The sequence below is a fragment of the Mus pahari genome, chromosome 11, assembly GCF_900095145.1.
Source record: "Mus pahari chromosome 11, PAHARI_EIJ_v1.1, whole genome shotgun sequence".
Lineage (NCBI taxonomy): Eukaryota > Metazoa > Chordata > Mammalia > Rodentia > Muridae > Mus > Mus pahari.
Window position 1 is genome coordinate 57,522,763 of NC_034600.1, and position 18,611 is coordinate 57,541,373.

Below are 18,611 nucleotides of genomic sequence, written 5' to 3' on the forward strand. Positions count from 1 at the left end.
CTCCTCCTCCTCCTCCTTTTCTTCCTCTTCCTCCTCTTCCTCCTCCTTCTCTTCCTTCTTCTCCTCCTCTTCCTCCTTCCTCCTCCTCTTCCTCCTTCTCTTCCTCCTTCTCCTCCTCCTCCTCCTTTTCTTCCTCTTCCTCCTCTTCCTCCTCCTTCTCTTCCTTCTTCTTCCTTCTCCTGTCTTCTCCTTTTTCTTCTCCTCTTCTTCCTCCTCCTCCTCCTTTTCCTCCTTCTCTTCCTCCTTTTCCTCCTCCTCTTCCTCCCCTTCTTCTCTTCCTTCTCCTTCCTTCTCCTGTCTTCTCCTTTTTCTTCTTCTTCTCCCCCTCCTCCTCCTCCTCCTCCTCCTCCTCCTCTTTTGCTTTAGGAAACCTGGAAACCCAGCTTCACAAAAAATGAAATGGAAGGGATTATAGAACAGTCTTACCATAAAAGCTTGAACTGCCTCAAATTTGCTGCCAAAATGTTGTTTCACTGTTGACTTGATTTCAAAATTTAAATATTCTGGGTTTAATTATACATGTGAGTTGTGTATAATATTTGGGTGCCTTGATACACAGTTTGAGAAACATCAAATTAGGATCTGCCTAGGGAAGAGCAAAGAAGAGGCACACCACGAATTTAAACTGTAAGTTTCTGCCGTCATGCCTTATTCTTGAACTATTTTTAAAGGCATTTTTTTTTCTAAAGGATTTCCCCTGCCAGATCCAGTAAGGAAAATGCGACCCACCTGAAGTCTTTAAAACAGAGAAAATTTAATTAGAAGAATGCATTTATGATACAATCAATGTAATATAGTAACAGTAATATGTAACCGGTGCTCTATCTGCTCTCTCTCTCTCTCTCTCTCTCTCTCTATCTATCTATCTATCTATCTATCTATCTATCTATCTATCTATCTATCTATCTGAGTAATATAATGACATAGTGAGGCTATCCAGGTATGAGCAGAATCAAGGAGCCAGGACTAGACCCAGAGCCACTGTAACAATAGCTACAGAGAGTTCAGGGGACCCAGCAGTCCAGTGTGGCTACTAGACAATAGATTCATAGTGGGCATTCAGTCAATGCCAAAAATATCCCAGGATGAAGAACATTGGGACATACTCGGGGTATTTTGTTTGTTTTTTTGTTTTTTGTTTTCCCACCCCTGGCTTTTCACCAAAGCTTTCTGTTGTTCAAGTATGCCTAGAAGCCAGGGAGCAAGGGAACCTGGGAAGTGTAGTCCCATAGTGCCAAGTAAAGTAGGCAGTGACTGGTACAAAACAGACTGCATATACTCTATTCATTCAACTTCTATTTGTTAGCAAATATGTTGGGAGGACCTAAGAGGTGCCAGGCTAGATGCTGGGGATGCCATAGCGACCAAAATCGTCCTGACCTCTGTCCCAAGAGCAAGACCGAAGAAAGCACGAGTGTAGTGAGAGTTCACGGAGTTATGTGATTGGGGTGAACCAATAAACAAAGGATATAAGAAAGCACGAGTGTAGTGAGAGAGAGTTCACGGCGTTATGTGTTTGGGGTGAACCAATAAACAAAGGATATAAGAAAGCACGAGTGTAGTGAGAGAGTTCACGGCGTTATGTGATTAGGGTGAAGAGTGGGGCCCCGCACAGTTTTAACTCTAGTTAATTTGTCTTTTAAGTTCTGGGTAGAAAATGTAAATTCAAGAAAACAGAATATCCAGATCTATATAGAGAGAAATTTATAGAAATTATTGGATTATTTACATTTTTATTTAGTGTCTGTCTAAGGAAACTATGATTTTTATTAAACTATGAAACTAAGAGGTGTACAAGTGTGTGTGTGTGTGTGTGTGTGTACAGAAAGAGAGGGGGAGGGAGGCAGGGAGGGAGGGAGGGAAAGAGAGAGAGAGAGAGAGAGAGAGAGAGAGAGAGAGAGAGAGAGAGAAGCTGTGTGAAGGAAGATCTTTAGAAAAGCACACACACTCTAAGGACCCGGAGGGCTCACAAGAGCTAATCTCTGTCATGCTTCCGAGTGCCAACGCCCCCTTTGCTTCTCACCATAACTTGTGATCTTGGAGGCATGAAAGAATTTCAGCCCCTCCTTCAGCCTGCCCATCTCTGCTGGTTGCTCCGTCAGGCTTCATGTCAGACCCAGTTTGGAGCACAAATCTGAGAACCGTGCAGGAAGGTTATCTCTCCGTGGTCATGAGTGGAAGCAATGGGCCGACTGACACCCATACCTATCAATCCTTAGCCGAGGATTGCCCCTTTGGCTCTGTGGAGCAACCCAAGAGATCCACGGGGAGACTTGTCATGCACAGCATGGCCATGTTTGGCCGAGAGTTTTGCTATGCGGTGGAGGCGGCTTATGTGACTCCAGTTCTGCTCAGCGTGGGTCTGCCTAAGAGCCTGTACAGCATGGTGTGGCTCCTAAGCCCCATCTTGGGATTCCTGCTCCAGCCTGTGGTGGGATCAGCCAGTGATCACTGCAGGGCCCGATGGGGTCGCCGGAGGCCCTACATCCTGACTCTGGGCATCATGATGCTCTTGGGAATGGCTCTGTACCTCAATGGAGATGCCGTTGTATCAGGTAAGTGGATCGCACCGATCCCATAGTTAATTAACTGCTGGGTTAAAATGTCATCAGTATTTTTTAATGCCTCATAGAAAATGGCCAGAAGTAATGATCTCTCCCTCAGCATGCAGTGACCTCTCTCCCACCTTTGGATGACCCCGAGCCTGGGGCTGAGGGGCTCTTGCTTCCAGAACCATCTCGACGTTGTCTTTTATTATTGCAAGGTTTTAAAAATGGGATTGAACTTATATCTAGTTCATCGAATTATACTGCTAAAAATTATTTTTACTTATTTATCAGTCGAAGGAATTTTGAGCCAATTACGCCTCATGGAAGACTTTGTTCAATCGTCCAGCTATAAGCCTTTGTAACAAACTACCTGCTGTGTACAAACAAGGCCCAATTCTGGGTGCTTAACATTTTAATTGGTTTAGGGCACAGGCCTGTCAGCTCTGGGAGTATTTTTGCATTGTAAATTTTGGACAACGAATTTGGTGTTAAAGCAATATTTCTAGCTGCAAATCAGCTACTAACTTCTATGTCCTTGGTGACAGTACATTGGGAAAGAGATCGTGAGGGGCACATAGTTCAAGACCACTTATGCCAGTAGATTGAGTGCGTGATTATGATACAGCTCAAGCATTTTTAATATATTTAGGAGGATGTACAAATATGGAAGTGTAAGATATAAACAGGAAATATAAGTACTGGAGGTAGGAAAGACAGGAGAGGTTTATTTTTCTCTTACTTTGATACTGGGATGTTTCAAATATGTTCATATCTTACACACCGTTCTTAGGTTAACAAAGCAAACTGTAAGCCAGGGAAACAGCTTTATCATCCTGGACAGATCAGGTAGATGGCTAGAGCAGTCAGAGAGAATGGATCTTACCTAAGTGTTAAAAGTGCCACAGTGCCTGTCTCGATAAACCAAGGGAACTGGGGAGGGTTGGTTGGGGATAGACATGGTTTTCATTTGTCTGGGCCATTTAAAAGTGTACACCAAAGGGCTACAGAGCCACAAATTCTCATACCCACTCCCCACACCGGCCAGGTCAGAGTCCTGAGAAATGGGGCCAGCAATCTGTATTTTGACAAAACCATTAGGATGGCAGTCGGGTAGTCCAGAGACTGAGGAGCCCCCTGTTGGGGTACCTCTCTACGACTGTGGGTCCGCACTTGCATAAAGGGATGCCTCGGAGAGCAGCCGGCACTGCAGCTGGGATTTGAAGAATTGTATTTTATATTGTTATTATTTTTAATTTAAAGAGATGTCATTAAAATCCCAGAATATTCTGATAAAATGTGTAACCCGGTGCTCTTTAGAACAGCCCCAAGATTGAGCAACCGTCATCACTCTATTTCTAGGATATTTTCATACCCCTCCAGAAAGTCTCAACCACTAGAAGTCACTCCCCATTTTCTCCTCTGTACCAGGAAATAGGCAATCACCAACCTACTTTCTACCTATGTTTTTGTCTTCCCTAGGCATCTAATTTATACTTTCTTAAACATGGGGGGGGGGAAGCCATTTTTTTCCATTTTTTTTATTAGCTATTTTTTTCATTTACGTTTCAAATGCTATCCCGAAAGTCCCCTATACCCTCCTCCCACCCTGCTCCTCTGCCCACCCACTCCCACTTCTTGGCCCTGGCCTTCCCCTGAACTGGGTCATATAAAGTTTGCAAGACCAAGGGGCCTCTCTTCCCAATGATGGCCAACTAGGCCATCTTCTGCTACCTATGCAGCTAGAGACACAAGCTCATGGGGGTACTGGTTAGTTCATATTGTTGCTCCACCTATAGGGTTGCAGACCCCTTCAGCTCCTTGGGTACTTTCTCTAGCTCCTCCATTGGGGGCCCTGTGTTCCATCCAATAGATGACTGTGAGCATCCACTTCTGTATTTTTTAGATGTAAAACCCAACCTACAAGACCAAAACTAGGTGATTTGTTGAGAGATTAAGTGAAATAAAAATATGTGGTTTGTTATAACCCTGATTTAGAAGACCTATGTTTGTTTTTCTTTTAGCTTTGGTTGCTAACCCGAGGCAGAAGCTGGTTTGGGCCATAAGCATCACCATGGTAGGCGTGGTTCTCTTCGATTTTTCTGCTGACTTCATTGATGGGCCCATCAAAGCCTACTTATTTGATGTCTGCTCCCACCAGGACAAGGAGAAGGGCCTCCACTACCATGCCCTCTTCACAGGTAGGGAACATTCCAGAAAGCCGATCCATCAGCTTTGCAGACAGGGTGACATGTCAGCGGAGGCATCCTGTGTCTCTGCACTTAGAACCTTTTGGATGAATGGGTCAGTTGATAGGAAGTGCCTATCACGCGCTCTGGCCCGTCTCCGTTCATGTCCCTGAATAAAGTAAGCTCATGACTGGGGCTACAGAGTTCCTGAAAAGGAAGTTTACATAAGAGGTTTCTTCAGAACACTGCAAAATGTAGGAAGGAATCTCGTGCACTGAACATTCTCTTTAAGGCAGTGAGCCTAGGGGCATTTTTCTGTCACGAACCCCCAGCCTTACAAGGGATGTGTTGAAAATGCAGGTTTCTGGGTTCTTCCTCCCCTTAGGCTGATTCAGTCCATCTCAGATGGGGCCCAGGAATTTGCCTTTTATTTGATAAGGACCGGAGATGATATGACAAGTGTCCTAAAAGATGCATTTGAAACCAAAACTAGAGTTAAAGCAAGCAAACAAAACTCCACCGTCTTCAAGAGCTGGGATCAACCTACTCACTTATAAATGTCCATGTTGGGTGGGCATTGAGGGCTCTTTCAATTCCTAGGAACCTGTTGTCAGCCTCCCTTGATTGCCACTGGGCTGTTTCCTAAGCAGTGCTTGGTAGCACACCAGGTAGGCGCTGGACCCTGTTAACACTTTTAAATGAAGCCAGGGGGATCTTTATATCTAGCAGGACCCTGTCAGACCACTTAATTATATTGTCTTCATAGTCAGGCCAAGGGGACTTAAAGTTTGAGGGACCCTGGCTCCTTCCATGGCCATGTGGGTCTCTATCCTCAGAGCCAAGATTAGTTCCTGCATGTGAAGCCATCCAGTCCAGCCTTGTCATTATGGAAATATTAGGGCAGTGAAACCATGAAGGGACAAGGCTACCCAGTGCAGCAAACCATTCCTATCGCTTTTAAAGAAGGCAGCAGGGCAGCCATGAGACAGAAGGCAGGAGGAGGCCCCTGACCTCCATATGTCTGGACATATAAATGCTGCAGAAATAAAGCCAGGGTTCGAGAAGATTCCTGCTCAGCAGCCTCAGCCTCACCCCCTCACCTGGGCGTCTACTCCCATGGAAACTTTATCCCCATCATTAAGCGCAACGAACACTCTTAACCACTGAGCCATCTCTCCACCCCACTAACCCACAGGCTGTGTTCACCCCACACCTCAAGCTTTATTTCCCATCATTCCTCCACACTCTCTGTGCTCCGGGTAACTCTCACTGTTTCCAGCACAGACCTCAGAGCTGTTTCATTCACTTGTCTCCTGGATCTTTCACCATGGACAGTCACACTGCAGATGCTCAGAGTAAATACTAACACAATGCAAGAGGGAACCTGCCTTTTCCTTCTCTTTTTAATTTTAATGATGTCTTAACTTATTCGTTGAGAATTTCAAACACTATATTTTGATCATATTTATTTCCCTTCCTCAACTCATCCCAGATTCACCTGCTTTCTGAATCTGGATTCAAGGTCTTGTGTTGCTCAGAATGTCCCACTGGAAGTCAAAAATACTGGGAAATTCCTACCCTCCTCTTAAGGAGAAGGTCCCAAATAAAGTTGCCATTTGATGTAATTTCTAACTTAGCCTTGGACTCCAGCCACAAAATAATCAAAGCCCAGAAGTTTAGTGAGTGGATTTCTTGAGCGAGGGGGTGGGGGTAGGGGTGGAGGTGGGAGGGGTGGGCTGCACATCACCATTCACAGGTCCATCAGTGCACAGCCCCCGGGGGTTCTCTGGTCAGCCTGGTCTACCAAGCCATGGGACTGCTGCTGCCTGGCTGGCTTGACTAAGGGAAAGGTAATCGAGACCGTCATGGAGGAGAGCAATCCAAGGTCAAGGTGTTGACAGAGATGGGTTCTGGGAAAGCCGCTCTTTCTCACTTGCAGACATCTGTCATCCTGTGTCCTTCTAAAATGCCTGCAGACCCTGATTTTGACAGGAAGGGCAGTTGGTGACCAGGGAAAGTTCAGCCCACCTATGAGGAAACTCTCTAGTACTTCTCGATTTAAAAGCTCACTTTGTTTTCAAAAGACAATTGCCATCTAATCTCTTTGTTGGCCTTTCGATTTTTCTACCTCCTTTTTTAGAACATTCCTGACCACCCCATTTGTACCATACAGTTCCTGAAAGAAGAAGCTATGGACAGAAAATGTGTGTGTGAATGAACGAGTGAGAAGCTGAGAGGTGATGCAGAGGCGAACAGCATTCTGTGCATGTTAGTTTGCTCCTTAGTTGCAACCCCATTGAGTTTCTCCATATTATCCACATCCTGACTCTTCCCATCCACCTGTGTGTGGCAGGTGCTCAGGGCCTGGATAGCTTAGGAAAGGGGGTGATTATAACAGGGCTCACATGACAGGGGCTCAAACACCTATACTGGTTTACTCTTCTTGAACAACAAGCATTTAGGGGAGAGAATACACGTTGGCGCTTGGTCAGCAGTCCATGTCAGCACCAACTTAACTTTTATTTGGTTGCTTTGTTGGCGTGTTGCCTCTTGGATACAGGACGGTTGCCATAGTTCCAGCATGTCTCTCGTAAGAGGAGGGGGGTGAGAGGTGGGGGGTGGAGAGAAGAGTCATGGAAGACGGAAGGGTCTTTTTAAAGGAGGAAAGAGTTTTCTACTCCCCACAGACATTTATTTGTTTCTCGTTGAGCATATCTAGATCATCCAGTAGGCTACTGAGGTTGAAAAGTGAGGGTTTGTTTAGTTTTTCATTTTTAGGGACCGGGACCCTTGCTTCCCTGGAGCAAATTGGGATCCAATATTAAGAAAGAAGGAACACTTATTACTACACAGGAGAAAGCCAATCCTTACATATAATACAGATATAACTGTATTGGCCTTAAAGAAACATTTGATTTCTTTGTTTTCCTTTGTTCTGTCTCAGTATAAGGACCAAACTCTGGGTGTCAGGCAGTGTCTTAAGTGTTTGTGTTTGGTCCTGTGGGAGATCTCTGCGGACAGCCTCAAGCAAGTCCATTCCCCAGTAGAAGGGCAAGTTCAAACTCCTCCTCTTATAGGGAAGTACATCAGCATTCTGCCCAATTTAGAGCCTCATTTCTAAAGTCTCTGAGTACTCGGTGATGACACTGCATTGTTCATAACGATCAATACTGGGCTACTCACAAAAATGTGGCATGTCTTGTTCTATGTATGTAATGAGGCATGTACAGGGTGTGTGTGTGTGTGTGTGTGTGTGTGTGTGTGTGTGTGTGTGTGTGTGTATGAGAGAGAGAGAGAGACAGAGAGAGACAGAGAGAGACAGAGACAGAGACAGAGACAGACAGAGACAGAGACAGACAGAGAGACAGAGACAGGCACAGAGACAGGCACAGAGACACACAGAGAGAGACACAGAGAGACAGAGAGACAGAGAGACAGAGAGACAGAGAGACAGAGACAGGCACAGAGACACACAGAGAGAGACACAGAGAGACAGAGAGATAGAGAGACAGAGAGACAGAGAGACAGAGAGACAGAGACAGGCACAGAGACAGGCACAGAGAGAGACACAGAGAGACAGAGAGATAGAGAGACAGAGAGACAGAGACAGGCACAGAGAGAGAGACAGAAGCAGTGCCTTACCACTCTGCTCTGTCTTTGAATAAAGCAGATGACTCCAGTATTCTACTCAAAGCAAGCATTTTCTGACAAAGGCATATTCAATGTCAGGGGACATTTGGATTTCCATAAACATAACATTCACACAGGCAATCTAGCCATCCCAGGAAATTGAAGTTCTTTTCATTTGTTTACAAACTGTTTAGACCATCAGTTCTAAATGCTTTGCAAAAATGCATCGAAGAGTTCATTGTGAATATTTTCCAGCCTGCTTCTGTGTCTGTGTGTATATTTCTATGCTAAAGAAAATTTTCTACTGGCTTCTGGGGAACAATTTTTATTCCACCTTTTGTCTCTTCCACTAAAACTGTCATCTCTCCAGCCCTGGGTTAGCAGAAGCCAGGATGGGCCTGGTGGACATCCCCATAGTCACTCAATACATAGATCTGTCAGTATAGAGGTCACCTGAGGCGGTGGAACCCAGCGAGCTAACAAATCCATGCTTATTGGTAAGGAGTTTCTTCTTTATGTTGAAAGTTCCTAACCCAGTGGATCTGTGCTAAGTTGAACTATAGTCTGCCCTGCCCTGGGCAGCACAAACTATCTATTGGTGGCAAACTTGAATCAGGCACCTTGGAAAATTGTGCCTCCCCTTGGCCTGCAGTGCAGGCTCAGAATGTCTGCCGTTTGTTTCTCTCCAGACCTGGGAGTCTATGATGTTAATTGCAAACAAACTGGCAAAAGGTTCCATGTACAGAATGAAGATATGTGTGAAGGGTCAAATGGAAGACTAGCATGCTCACTTGCTTTCTCTATGGCTCCACCAGTGAAAGTTGTACTCGTAATGAGTGTTCAGGGGGCGACTGCATTCCTTCAGAGGAAGAGGGGGAATGCATTAGACTTGGTGTCTTTTAACTTCAGAAAAGCACTTCAAAGTATGACCCAAAAAATGCTAATGTAAAAACTAAAAATGCCCTGCTTGGCAAATAATTAAAGACTAAGAAGAGAGTTAAAAATAGAGTTAACCAAACTTTTTATTCAGTACAAAAGAACCACCTTTCATGTTTGGGGCTATTTAACCTTTTTCTCATTTGTGAATAATTGTTGAATGAACGGTTTTGTTTCATCAGCTGGCATGCCTTTGAAGTTTGTGCCTGTGGGACACATTCACATCTCCCCCCTCAGGCACCTTACAAAGGACAAGCCAGAGCAGAAAGCAAGGACATCCCCCATCCCCTTCACTTTAATATTTTAGTTTCTAATGAGTCAGCACATGCCATCTGTCCTTACAGGGTTCTGTGTGACGAAGCCTTCAATGCATGTGTACAGCGGACAGTGATCAATCAGGCGCGTTAGCATCCCCCCTTTCCACGATCATTATCTCAATACATTGAGAACCTTCTAACTCTCTTACTTACTCAAAGCCATACAAAAACTTGGAATGTCAGTAGCTGGAGTGCTGTAGATGATTAGACTTAATTCTTTGGCTCTAACTGTGCTGGGTCGCCTACTACCAAGCTTCCCTCTGTCCCTTCCCATTCTCTACTGATAACTACTCTATGCTCTCCTTCTATGAACTCTTTTTTTTTTTTGCTTACGTTTCCATGCTTGTCATTGTCATTGGTCCCAATGTCCCCAGGAGAGAGTTTTCCTATACTCTTTTCTGTGATGGAAGTCTGGGTACCAACTTCCTTAACCTTTTTGTTCTGACCTCAGAGCCTGTGCTCACACACACACACACACACACACACACACACACACACACACACACAGTCTCGTATTATTTATTCATTTTTTTTTTGTCTACATCCTCATCCCCGCTGGCAGGAATATCTCTCCTTTTCATTGCTCTGCAGCCAGTGCTGTGAGCACAAATGCGGGAGGGGCTCAGGAACCGTCAGTGTGACAGATAGGCTGTTTTCACATATGCTGTTTTAAGGCTGTATTGCTGGGAAGTAAAGCGACTGACCCAAGGCCACCCTACAGGACATAGAGGAGGAGGAGTAGCATTCAACAAGACAACAGTTAGCTAAAGATATGGTGTCTGTCGCAGTTCAGATTCCTGTGAAAGCTGAGTCCCGGGAATCTGGGATTTGGATTCCCATACAAGTTCAGCCGAGGGAATCTGGACACACGGTTTTACTTGGGATAGAATTCCATGGAGAAGGAGGGAAATGTCACCAAGTGTGCCAACCATGTATTATGGAGTTGACTTCTACTTTCCATCTCCACAGTCCTTGAGCTCTGTAAAATGAATCTCAGAACTCTTCATTTGGGAGAAGAAAGGGTAGAATATTCACCTCCACTAGGTTCCAGGAAAACCTGGATGGTTTCAGGATGGTTCCAGGAGATGTATGGCTCCAAGAGATTTATAAGTCTCTGAGGTGAGGTGAAGTCCAGATGCACCCATGCAACTCCTGGGTTTGCAATAGTCACCACAGCAGCTTCTGGAGGGAGAGATTTGGGGTGGCTCAGAAGGGTTTTCACTTCAGCACGTACTCGCCATTCTTCTGGGATACCACTAGGAGGTGCAAGAGCATCATTCACCTTCGAAGAATGAACTGTAGGCAGTCACAAATGACTTAAAAAAAAAAAAAAAACAGACATATTAATGAGTTGAAAATACACTCATCTCTAATCCTCAATCAAAAAAAGAAAGTGGAGCCAGGTTTTATGAGTCCTGTCAGAGAACAGGGAGTTTCTGAACTAAGTTAGTGAGCCACTTTCCGTGCTTAAATTGAGAAGCTCACGTCTATAAAAAAAATAAAATGATGAGATAATCACAGCGGGTGTTTTTGTGGGAACCATTAGTGGATTAGACATGTTAGCACAAATTAGAGACATCCATCAGGAACAGAATAGGGCATGGGTACTCTTGGGCAAAGGCACTTTCATATTATCTACATGCATTTGGTTAAGTAAGACCAGTACGGTTCTGACACTGGTTCACCACACACTTTGTAGCCTGCAGCACAGGAAACACCCAGCAAGGGACCAGGCTGGATGGAATTTTGTGCCTAAGACAGATGGGAATCTGCAAAGACAAACTGAGTCTAATTGCCTGTATGTTAAGGGGCTTGTCACAGGACGGGGGGGGGGGGAACTTGGCCTCTGTCAGATTGCAATGCCCCCTCCCACCTCAGGGGCTGCATCCAAGCCTTAGTGGTATAGAAAGGAAAGGTTTGGGAGGGAAAGTCTGTAGGTTGAGTGACAACTGCCCCACACTGGCCTAGGCTGCTCACGGTCCCACCATGCCTTAGTGGTCAGGTGGAGCAGTCAGCGCCCATCATCTTTCATTCTATTTATAGGGCGCCCTCAGACCATGAATTCTCAGCTTCCTCCAGGCCATTCACACACAGGGATGGTGGGAGATCAGCTCTGAGCTTTAAACTTTCTAGATCTGCCCTTCCTTGCATCCTAGTAGAAAGATAAAACATAGTCAGTGCCTATTATTGTCGGAGTCCATACACACAAATGTATCCACTCTAGAATGTCATTTGTGACACCAATATTTACATCCAGGACCTTTATAGAATGGAAGAATATTTGAGTCACCTGATATGCACATTGCCAGCTGAGTTCCTAGGCTAATAAATAAATATAGTGGGAAAAATGTCTTTAAACAAGGAGACATTTGTTTTGCTTCTCATATACTACAAGTAGGGATCTTTCAATGAATATCTAGTGCCATGTACTTCACAGTTTTGTGCCCCGTATTAGAGTTTGTTGCCTAAATTGACCCCCCAAAATAGACAAGCGTAGTGTTTCAGGACTATCATTTCATCACTGAATAGGCAGAGGCAGGAGGATCACCAGTTCAATGCTAGAGACCTCATCCCAAAGGAAACTAAAGTGGCCTTGAATATAGTGATGTAATGTTGTCTGTTGTTTCTGAGCCCATGGAGGCTGCGCTATCAACGTACTATAGTAAAAGTGTCTTTAAACAGAAACACAAAATGAAGATCTGCAGCCTAAGATAAGACAAGAGCTCCCAGGGACTGCATCCTGAATCTCTCCCATGCACAGTGTCACATGCATTAGTTCATGCACTAATACATTGCCAGTGGCAATTTGTTGTAGTGACCGTGACTAGCTAGGATATGTCCTCAAATGACGACTGACCATGGCAATGTGTGACAAGTGGAACCGAGCAGGGCACATGACAAGTTCATCTGTCTGGATTTACTGCACAGCCATTCCTTCATGCAGGTCTTACTGCCTCATGGGGGGCCCCTTCTAGAGGTGGATTTCAGAAGTCCCTTGAGAGGAGGGAGATGTACTTCTAACCTCCCACTCTCCACTCCCCCCCCCCCAAAGTCTGCCAAGACTCTGGGCCTTCACTGCCAAAATGGTTGATTAACACATGCACACCCACTGTGAACACTCTGGCTCATACACAGCCATGCCCTGAAAGCACACATTCTACCAGGTCTACTAGCAATAATGTTGGATTCTTGCAGCCTTGGAGGATGGACTAGGTCTTAATGCAGTGGGTTCTTATAGCAAGACCTTTCTACATGCTTTACTCCTGCCCCGTGTGGCTCTTCACCTTCCTGCTTCTCTTCTGTGGTGTCGGCCTTCCCACACAGTAGGCTCAAGCTTCTGGGGCAGATATTTCATGTGGGTGCCTCTGATTCTCATGCTTGTGGGCCAATCACATTGTCAGTGGAGCTGACGCCCATCATCAGAGGTGGGAACTCTCCATTGTGTTTGCTTCCAGGTCCCCTGGTTGATAAGGATATTGTCTTTATCTGAGATGGAAGCTCACTCAACAAATAAAACTGCAAATCGATCCACGAAGGTGAACAACCGGTGTTTGCTAAGGCATGTTCAGTGGCTGATGCTGAAAAGGTTTGGACGGAAGAAGCAGTCCTATCCAAACTTGTGACATATGTAGGGGATGCATCTGGAATTCAGTCATTTACTGCACATTTTCAAATCTCTTGGTGTGTCTCTCTTCTAGCCTTGGGTTTTAAGAAATCACCCATGTCAGCAATATCTGAGTCACAGTACTCAGTTTTGTTGCTAAGCTGTGTAAGGTCTTACTCATAGAAGGAACGTTTGCATTTAAAGCAGGAAGTCAGGAGAACAGAACACTAATAATGGTGTTTTAAATGTCAGAATTAGGGAGGAATCAATTTAGATGAGTCAAATCTCAGAGTCTCTCAAGTGACGCCATGTTCATATGAGGCACATAAAGCTGGAACCAGAAAACCTTCCCTTTAAGAGTCCCACACGATGATATTAAACTTAGAAGAAAATCACGTTTCAAGTTTTGTTCTTATTTCTGTTGCTATCAAGGGCAAGCATGTAGCTAGACCTTCTTCCACAGAGATGAAGATAGATGTCAAGGTTCTTTGATCATCCCAAGCTAGTTTGTATCTTCTCAAGGAGCTCGACGGTGGAGAGATGATAATAAAATCATTTCTTTTTATTGCTTCTGGAAATTGACTTTTATGGACTAATTTGGGTCAGTAATTTGAGGTGTTTGCTCGTTGTCGTGTTTTTGTTGTTTTAAAGTAGTATAGAGGATACAGTTGGGAAGGCAGCAGTATCTCCAACAGTGGTTATTTATTTGCTGTGTGTTCACTGCTGTACTGAACATTTTTCATGTCCATACCATTCACCTTCCTAGTAGGTTACTTGCATGTTATTACCCCATAATAGATACACAGGACTAAGGTCACAGCAAATAAATACCAGAACTAGGACTTGAACCCACAGTGTCTTAGCCTCTTGCTGTGTTGGCACTTCACCATTACCAGGCAGTCTCTGCTCTCCTCAGGCCTGTGCATGATGGGAAATAAACATGACTGACTGAATATGCTAATGCATCTCTCTCTCTCTCTCTCTCTCTCTCTCTCTCTCTCTCTCTCTCTCTCTCTCTCTCCTTTTGCTTTCTAGGTTTTGGAGGTGCCCTTGGCTACCTTTTGGGAGCCATAGACTGGGTGCATCTAGAACTGGGAAGGCTGCTGGGCACAGAATTCCAGGTCATGTTCTTCTTCTCTTCCCTGGTTCTCATCTCGTGCTTCATCACACACCTGTGCAGCATCCCTGAAGCCCCGCTCAGAGATGGTGCAATCGACCCTTCCTCACAGCAGGACCCTCAGGGCTCATCATTGTCAGCCAATGGGACGCATGAATATGGTTCTATTGAGAAAGTTAAAACTGGAGGTGCAGACACAGAGCTGCCAGTGCAGGGAGGGAAAGACAAAAAGCCTTCGGAAGAGGTAAAGATTCAAATTCTTTTTTTCTTTTTCTCCACATGGAGGAAGTGTTCTTGCTAAATCACTTTGTTCTTTGTGAAATTTGTCTTGTTTGCTTGTCTGATGTGAAGTTCTGTGAAGTTGATTTGAACCTTTAAAACCTCCCTTAGGCATTAGCTGTTGGGATGAGAATCTTGTGCCTTTGTGGTTGTCTTGCCTTTTACTCCTTTCAAAGCATCAAACTGGGGGAAATGACATCGTCAACTGTAACAGACCATGTGAGAACTCTCTAGCCACCTTCTGGCCACAAGAAATAGTCTCTTAGATATGAATTACAATCTATAACTTTGTTCCTTCAAATGACAATGTCATTGAGCTAATGACTGGATTAGACATATGAATTTGCATAACATGACTTGGTTGGATAATTCTTTCAATCCATTTTCAGTTAGCTGGGCAAAAGGTTCATTCGCTTCAACTTAAAAACACAAAACCACAAACAAAACCACAAAAACCCATCTGCCAGAGAAAAGGATCAAGGGTCAGAGGATATGGTCAGTCAAGAGAGTAGAATGATGTTGGCTGATGTAGAAGCCACTAACTGCACAGATCTGCTTAAATTACAGCTAATCAAAATGAAATAAAACTAAGTCTCCATTAATTGCATTAGCCACATTTTGAAAGCTCAAAGCCACATAGGACAGGAAATGCTTCCAAGGCATAAGTGTAGAGCCCTTCCGCTGTAATAAAAAGGCAGACCAGACTACGTTGATCCAGTAAACGCAGCCTTCTGTCAGCTGCCCTTCAATGTCCGTGTCTTGGGGTACAGTACAACGGATCCACATAGAAGTCTTGTGCTTGGCTGACCTGCATTAGTCACTCATTGAATAACTGACAGGGTGGCTTTAGAGCAGCCTAAAGATTTAGACATTTGTCAAATCCTGACACTGCTACCTTTTAAAATGGATGACCTTGGACACTTACATTTCTGTAACACGAGAACTTAATTTTATCCACCAGCAAGGGATAGTATGCAGTTCCCATGTAACTCACTCAGGATGGTTCCCACTGGATGGTAAGGTGTGTTCTTTTGTGTCTGTGAGAATGCTGAGTGCTCTAAGCACAAACAGGGAGTGTTATCTGCTCTGAAATCCTATAAACAGTCCAGTACTTCACAGCTCTCCCGAGGTCAGCTTCTCCTGTTGGCTTTTGCAGCCAATAGAAAGAAATAATTTTGAATTTTAGACTTTAAATTGAGTATGTAAGCATATATGTATGCTATCAATATAAACGAATTATCATTCATTTAACAAACTGCTCTGGATACTGAATATGTACACAGCCCTATCTATACTAAGGATTCTGACTGAGACCATTCATTACATTAACTAATGTCCAAATCCTGTTCCTAGGAGTTTATAAGTCAGTTCCTTTGCTTGGGAGATTATAAATGGGCACGAGCCACTTATACCATCACAGCGAGGCACAGAATAGAAGATGCCACAACAGCAATGTTTCCACTGAGATTTTCTAAAAGGCAGGTGTGTTGGGGAGAACTATGCATTCAAGAGATTCACAGGGCAAAGCAGCATGAAAGACCAAGGAAGAAGAGGAAGGAGGGAGCAGTATCTTCTTATCAAGCCAAACACCTGGGGAAGGGAGGGATGGGGACAGAGTGGGGCATCACGGTCTCACCTGCACCACGGTACTAAGAGCTTCAGCCCGGTCGGAGGGTTTTTTCAGCCAAAGCTGGCCCTCGGTAAGTCCAAGTCTCAGGGGAAGAGCTGGTACTAGAACCTTACATCTTGTCTAGCCATTGTCAAGAAAGGGTGGTAAGTCTACAGACAGCACTTAGACGGCCACTCATCTGTGTGCCCACCAGCAGGGAATCAAAATGGCACACATGATGGTAATGATTCTCATAGCCAAACTTGCAATATATTTTGCAAAATGGAGAAATTGTTCTTAAGCAAATAGAGCAAGGCTTTGGGGACTTAAAAAAAAAAAAAGTCACCCCAGCCTGGTGCTTGAATGAGGGTCAGGGTTTGAAGTGGAGATCTGGGGAAGATCTCTCCTGGTAGAGAAGGGAGTAACAGCAATGCCATAAAGACACAACAACAACAAAACATCAAAATTCCCTTAGTGCGTATAGGGGGAAACGGTGAGAAAACTCTACATTGGCCACTCTTACATAAAGCAGACTTTCAGTCAAATTCGTAAAACAAGGGGCTTCCTAGTAGAGCATGTGATAAAAGGATCAGTTCACCAAAAGAGAAACCTGGTAAACATTCATCAGCAGTAGCAGCCACAGGTGGCAAGTCTGAAGGGACAAAATACACTGCAGTAGGGATCACAGGCCCTGACACAAGACTTGCAAGGCTGGACAGATGATCCAGAGAAAATCAGCAAGGACACATGGGATTTGAACTGCACTTTACACGGTATGGACCTAATGGCATCAGAATACACAGTTCCCTCCATTGAACAGAATGGGGAATATCCCTTAGGAATGAGTCACAGAGACTGAAGCAACAATCACCCAGCCTGCATGGGTCTGAGCTAGGTCCTCTGCATGTATGAAATGGCTATTAGCTTGGTGTTGTTGTGGGACTCCTGATAGTGGGAATGGGGGCATCTCTGACTCTTTTGTGTGCTATTGGGATCCTTCTCCTCATACTGGCTTGCCTTATCCTGCCTTGATTTGAGGGTTCGTTCCTGGTCTTATTGTAACTTGATATGCCATGTTCAGTTGATATCCTTGGCAGACCTGTTCTCTCTGTCTCTCTCTGTCTCTGTGTCTCTGTCTCTCTCGTCTCTCTGTCTCTTTCATGGGTAGAGGGGAAGTGGGAGGACTGGGAAGAACGGAGGGAGGGGAAACTGCAGTTGGGATGTAAAGTATAGGAGAAGAATAAAAGAAAAACCATGACATAGAGGGCCTTCCCAACAACAGCAATGCAGAACTATACAGAACTAGAAGTGAATAATACAGGAAACTTCATAGTATTCACAAATATGTGGACATTCAATAACATTCCTCTAAGCAACCAAGAGGTCACAGGTTATAAGAAATGTGAAAATAACCCATGCTGTGTTTACAGCTGAATAAAATTCTATTGAAATCTATCAAGCACGTCACTAACTGATGCCAATACTTTCCAAAGCCTTTTAAACAAATCCAAAAGGAGGGAACACTTCCAAACACATCTATAAAATCATAATTATGCTGACACCAAAGACAGACACTGGCAGTAAAACAATGAAAGATCCACACGCCCACATTCTTGATAAGCACTGATGCAGAGATCCTCAACAGAATACTAGCAAACCAAATACAGTAACACATTCAAAGGATTATCTACCATGATCAGGGAGATGTTCTCTTAGAATGCAAAGATTATTTATGATGTATGAGTCAATAAATGTGGCACAGTATATCACACTGGTTGCAACGGGATAACAACATGTGATTATCTGACGAAATGTACAAATAGCATTAGACAAAATCCAACATCTTTTAATGATTAAAAACTCTATGTAGGGGTTGAAGAGATGGCTGCTCTTCCAGAGGACCCAGGTTCAATTCCCAGCATTCACATGGCAGCTCACTTCTGTTTGTAACTCCAGTTTCAGGGGATCTTACACTCTCGCACAGTCATACATGCAGGCAAAACACCATTAAATGTAAAAATAAATTATATAAAAATCCTTTTAGAAACTTGTGCTAAGGATATCTATTGCCAGTTCTATGTGGCATAGCAGTAGAGCAATCAGTGAAGAGAAAGAAATTTTAAAAAGTGTTCAAGTGGAAACAAAGAGGTTGCACTGTCTGTTTGCTGAGGGTAGGGTATTATATTTATAAAACTCTTAAAAGTCAATTCAAAATCTGTTAGATCCAAACTGTAAATTAAGTAAATGTAAGGATATATATATAAAAAATCAGTATATCAGTACACATTTACAGCAAATTGTGCTGGTTAGCCTTTTGTCAACTTCACACAAGCTAGGGTCTTCTGAGAAGATGGGACCTAATTGAGAAAATGCTTTAATCAGAT

General features: G+C 44.1%; 1 protein-coding gene across 1 annotated transcript in view; it reads left to right on the forward strand.

Annotated features, from left to right (window-relative positions):
• The first annotated feature begins 1,933 nt into the window (after window positions 1–1,933).
• Slc45a2 (solute carrier family 45 member 2) overlaps window positions 1,934–18,611 on the forward strand; it is a 28,721-nt gene continuing 12,043 nt past the window's right edge. The window contains exons 1-3 of the mRNA XM_021208780.2: window positions 1,934–2,555; window positions 4,571–4,747; window positions 14,258–14,583. Coding sequence (XP_021064439.2) covers window positions 2,108–2,555; window positions 4,571–4,747; window positions 14,258–14,583 — 951 coding nt within the window. The 5' untranslated portion in view covers window positions 1,934–2,107. The remainder of the gene's footprint in view (window positions 2,556–4,570; window positions 4,748–14,257; window positions 14,584–18,611) is intronic.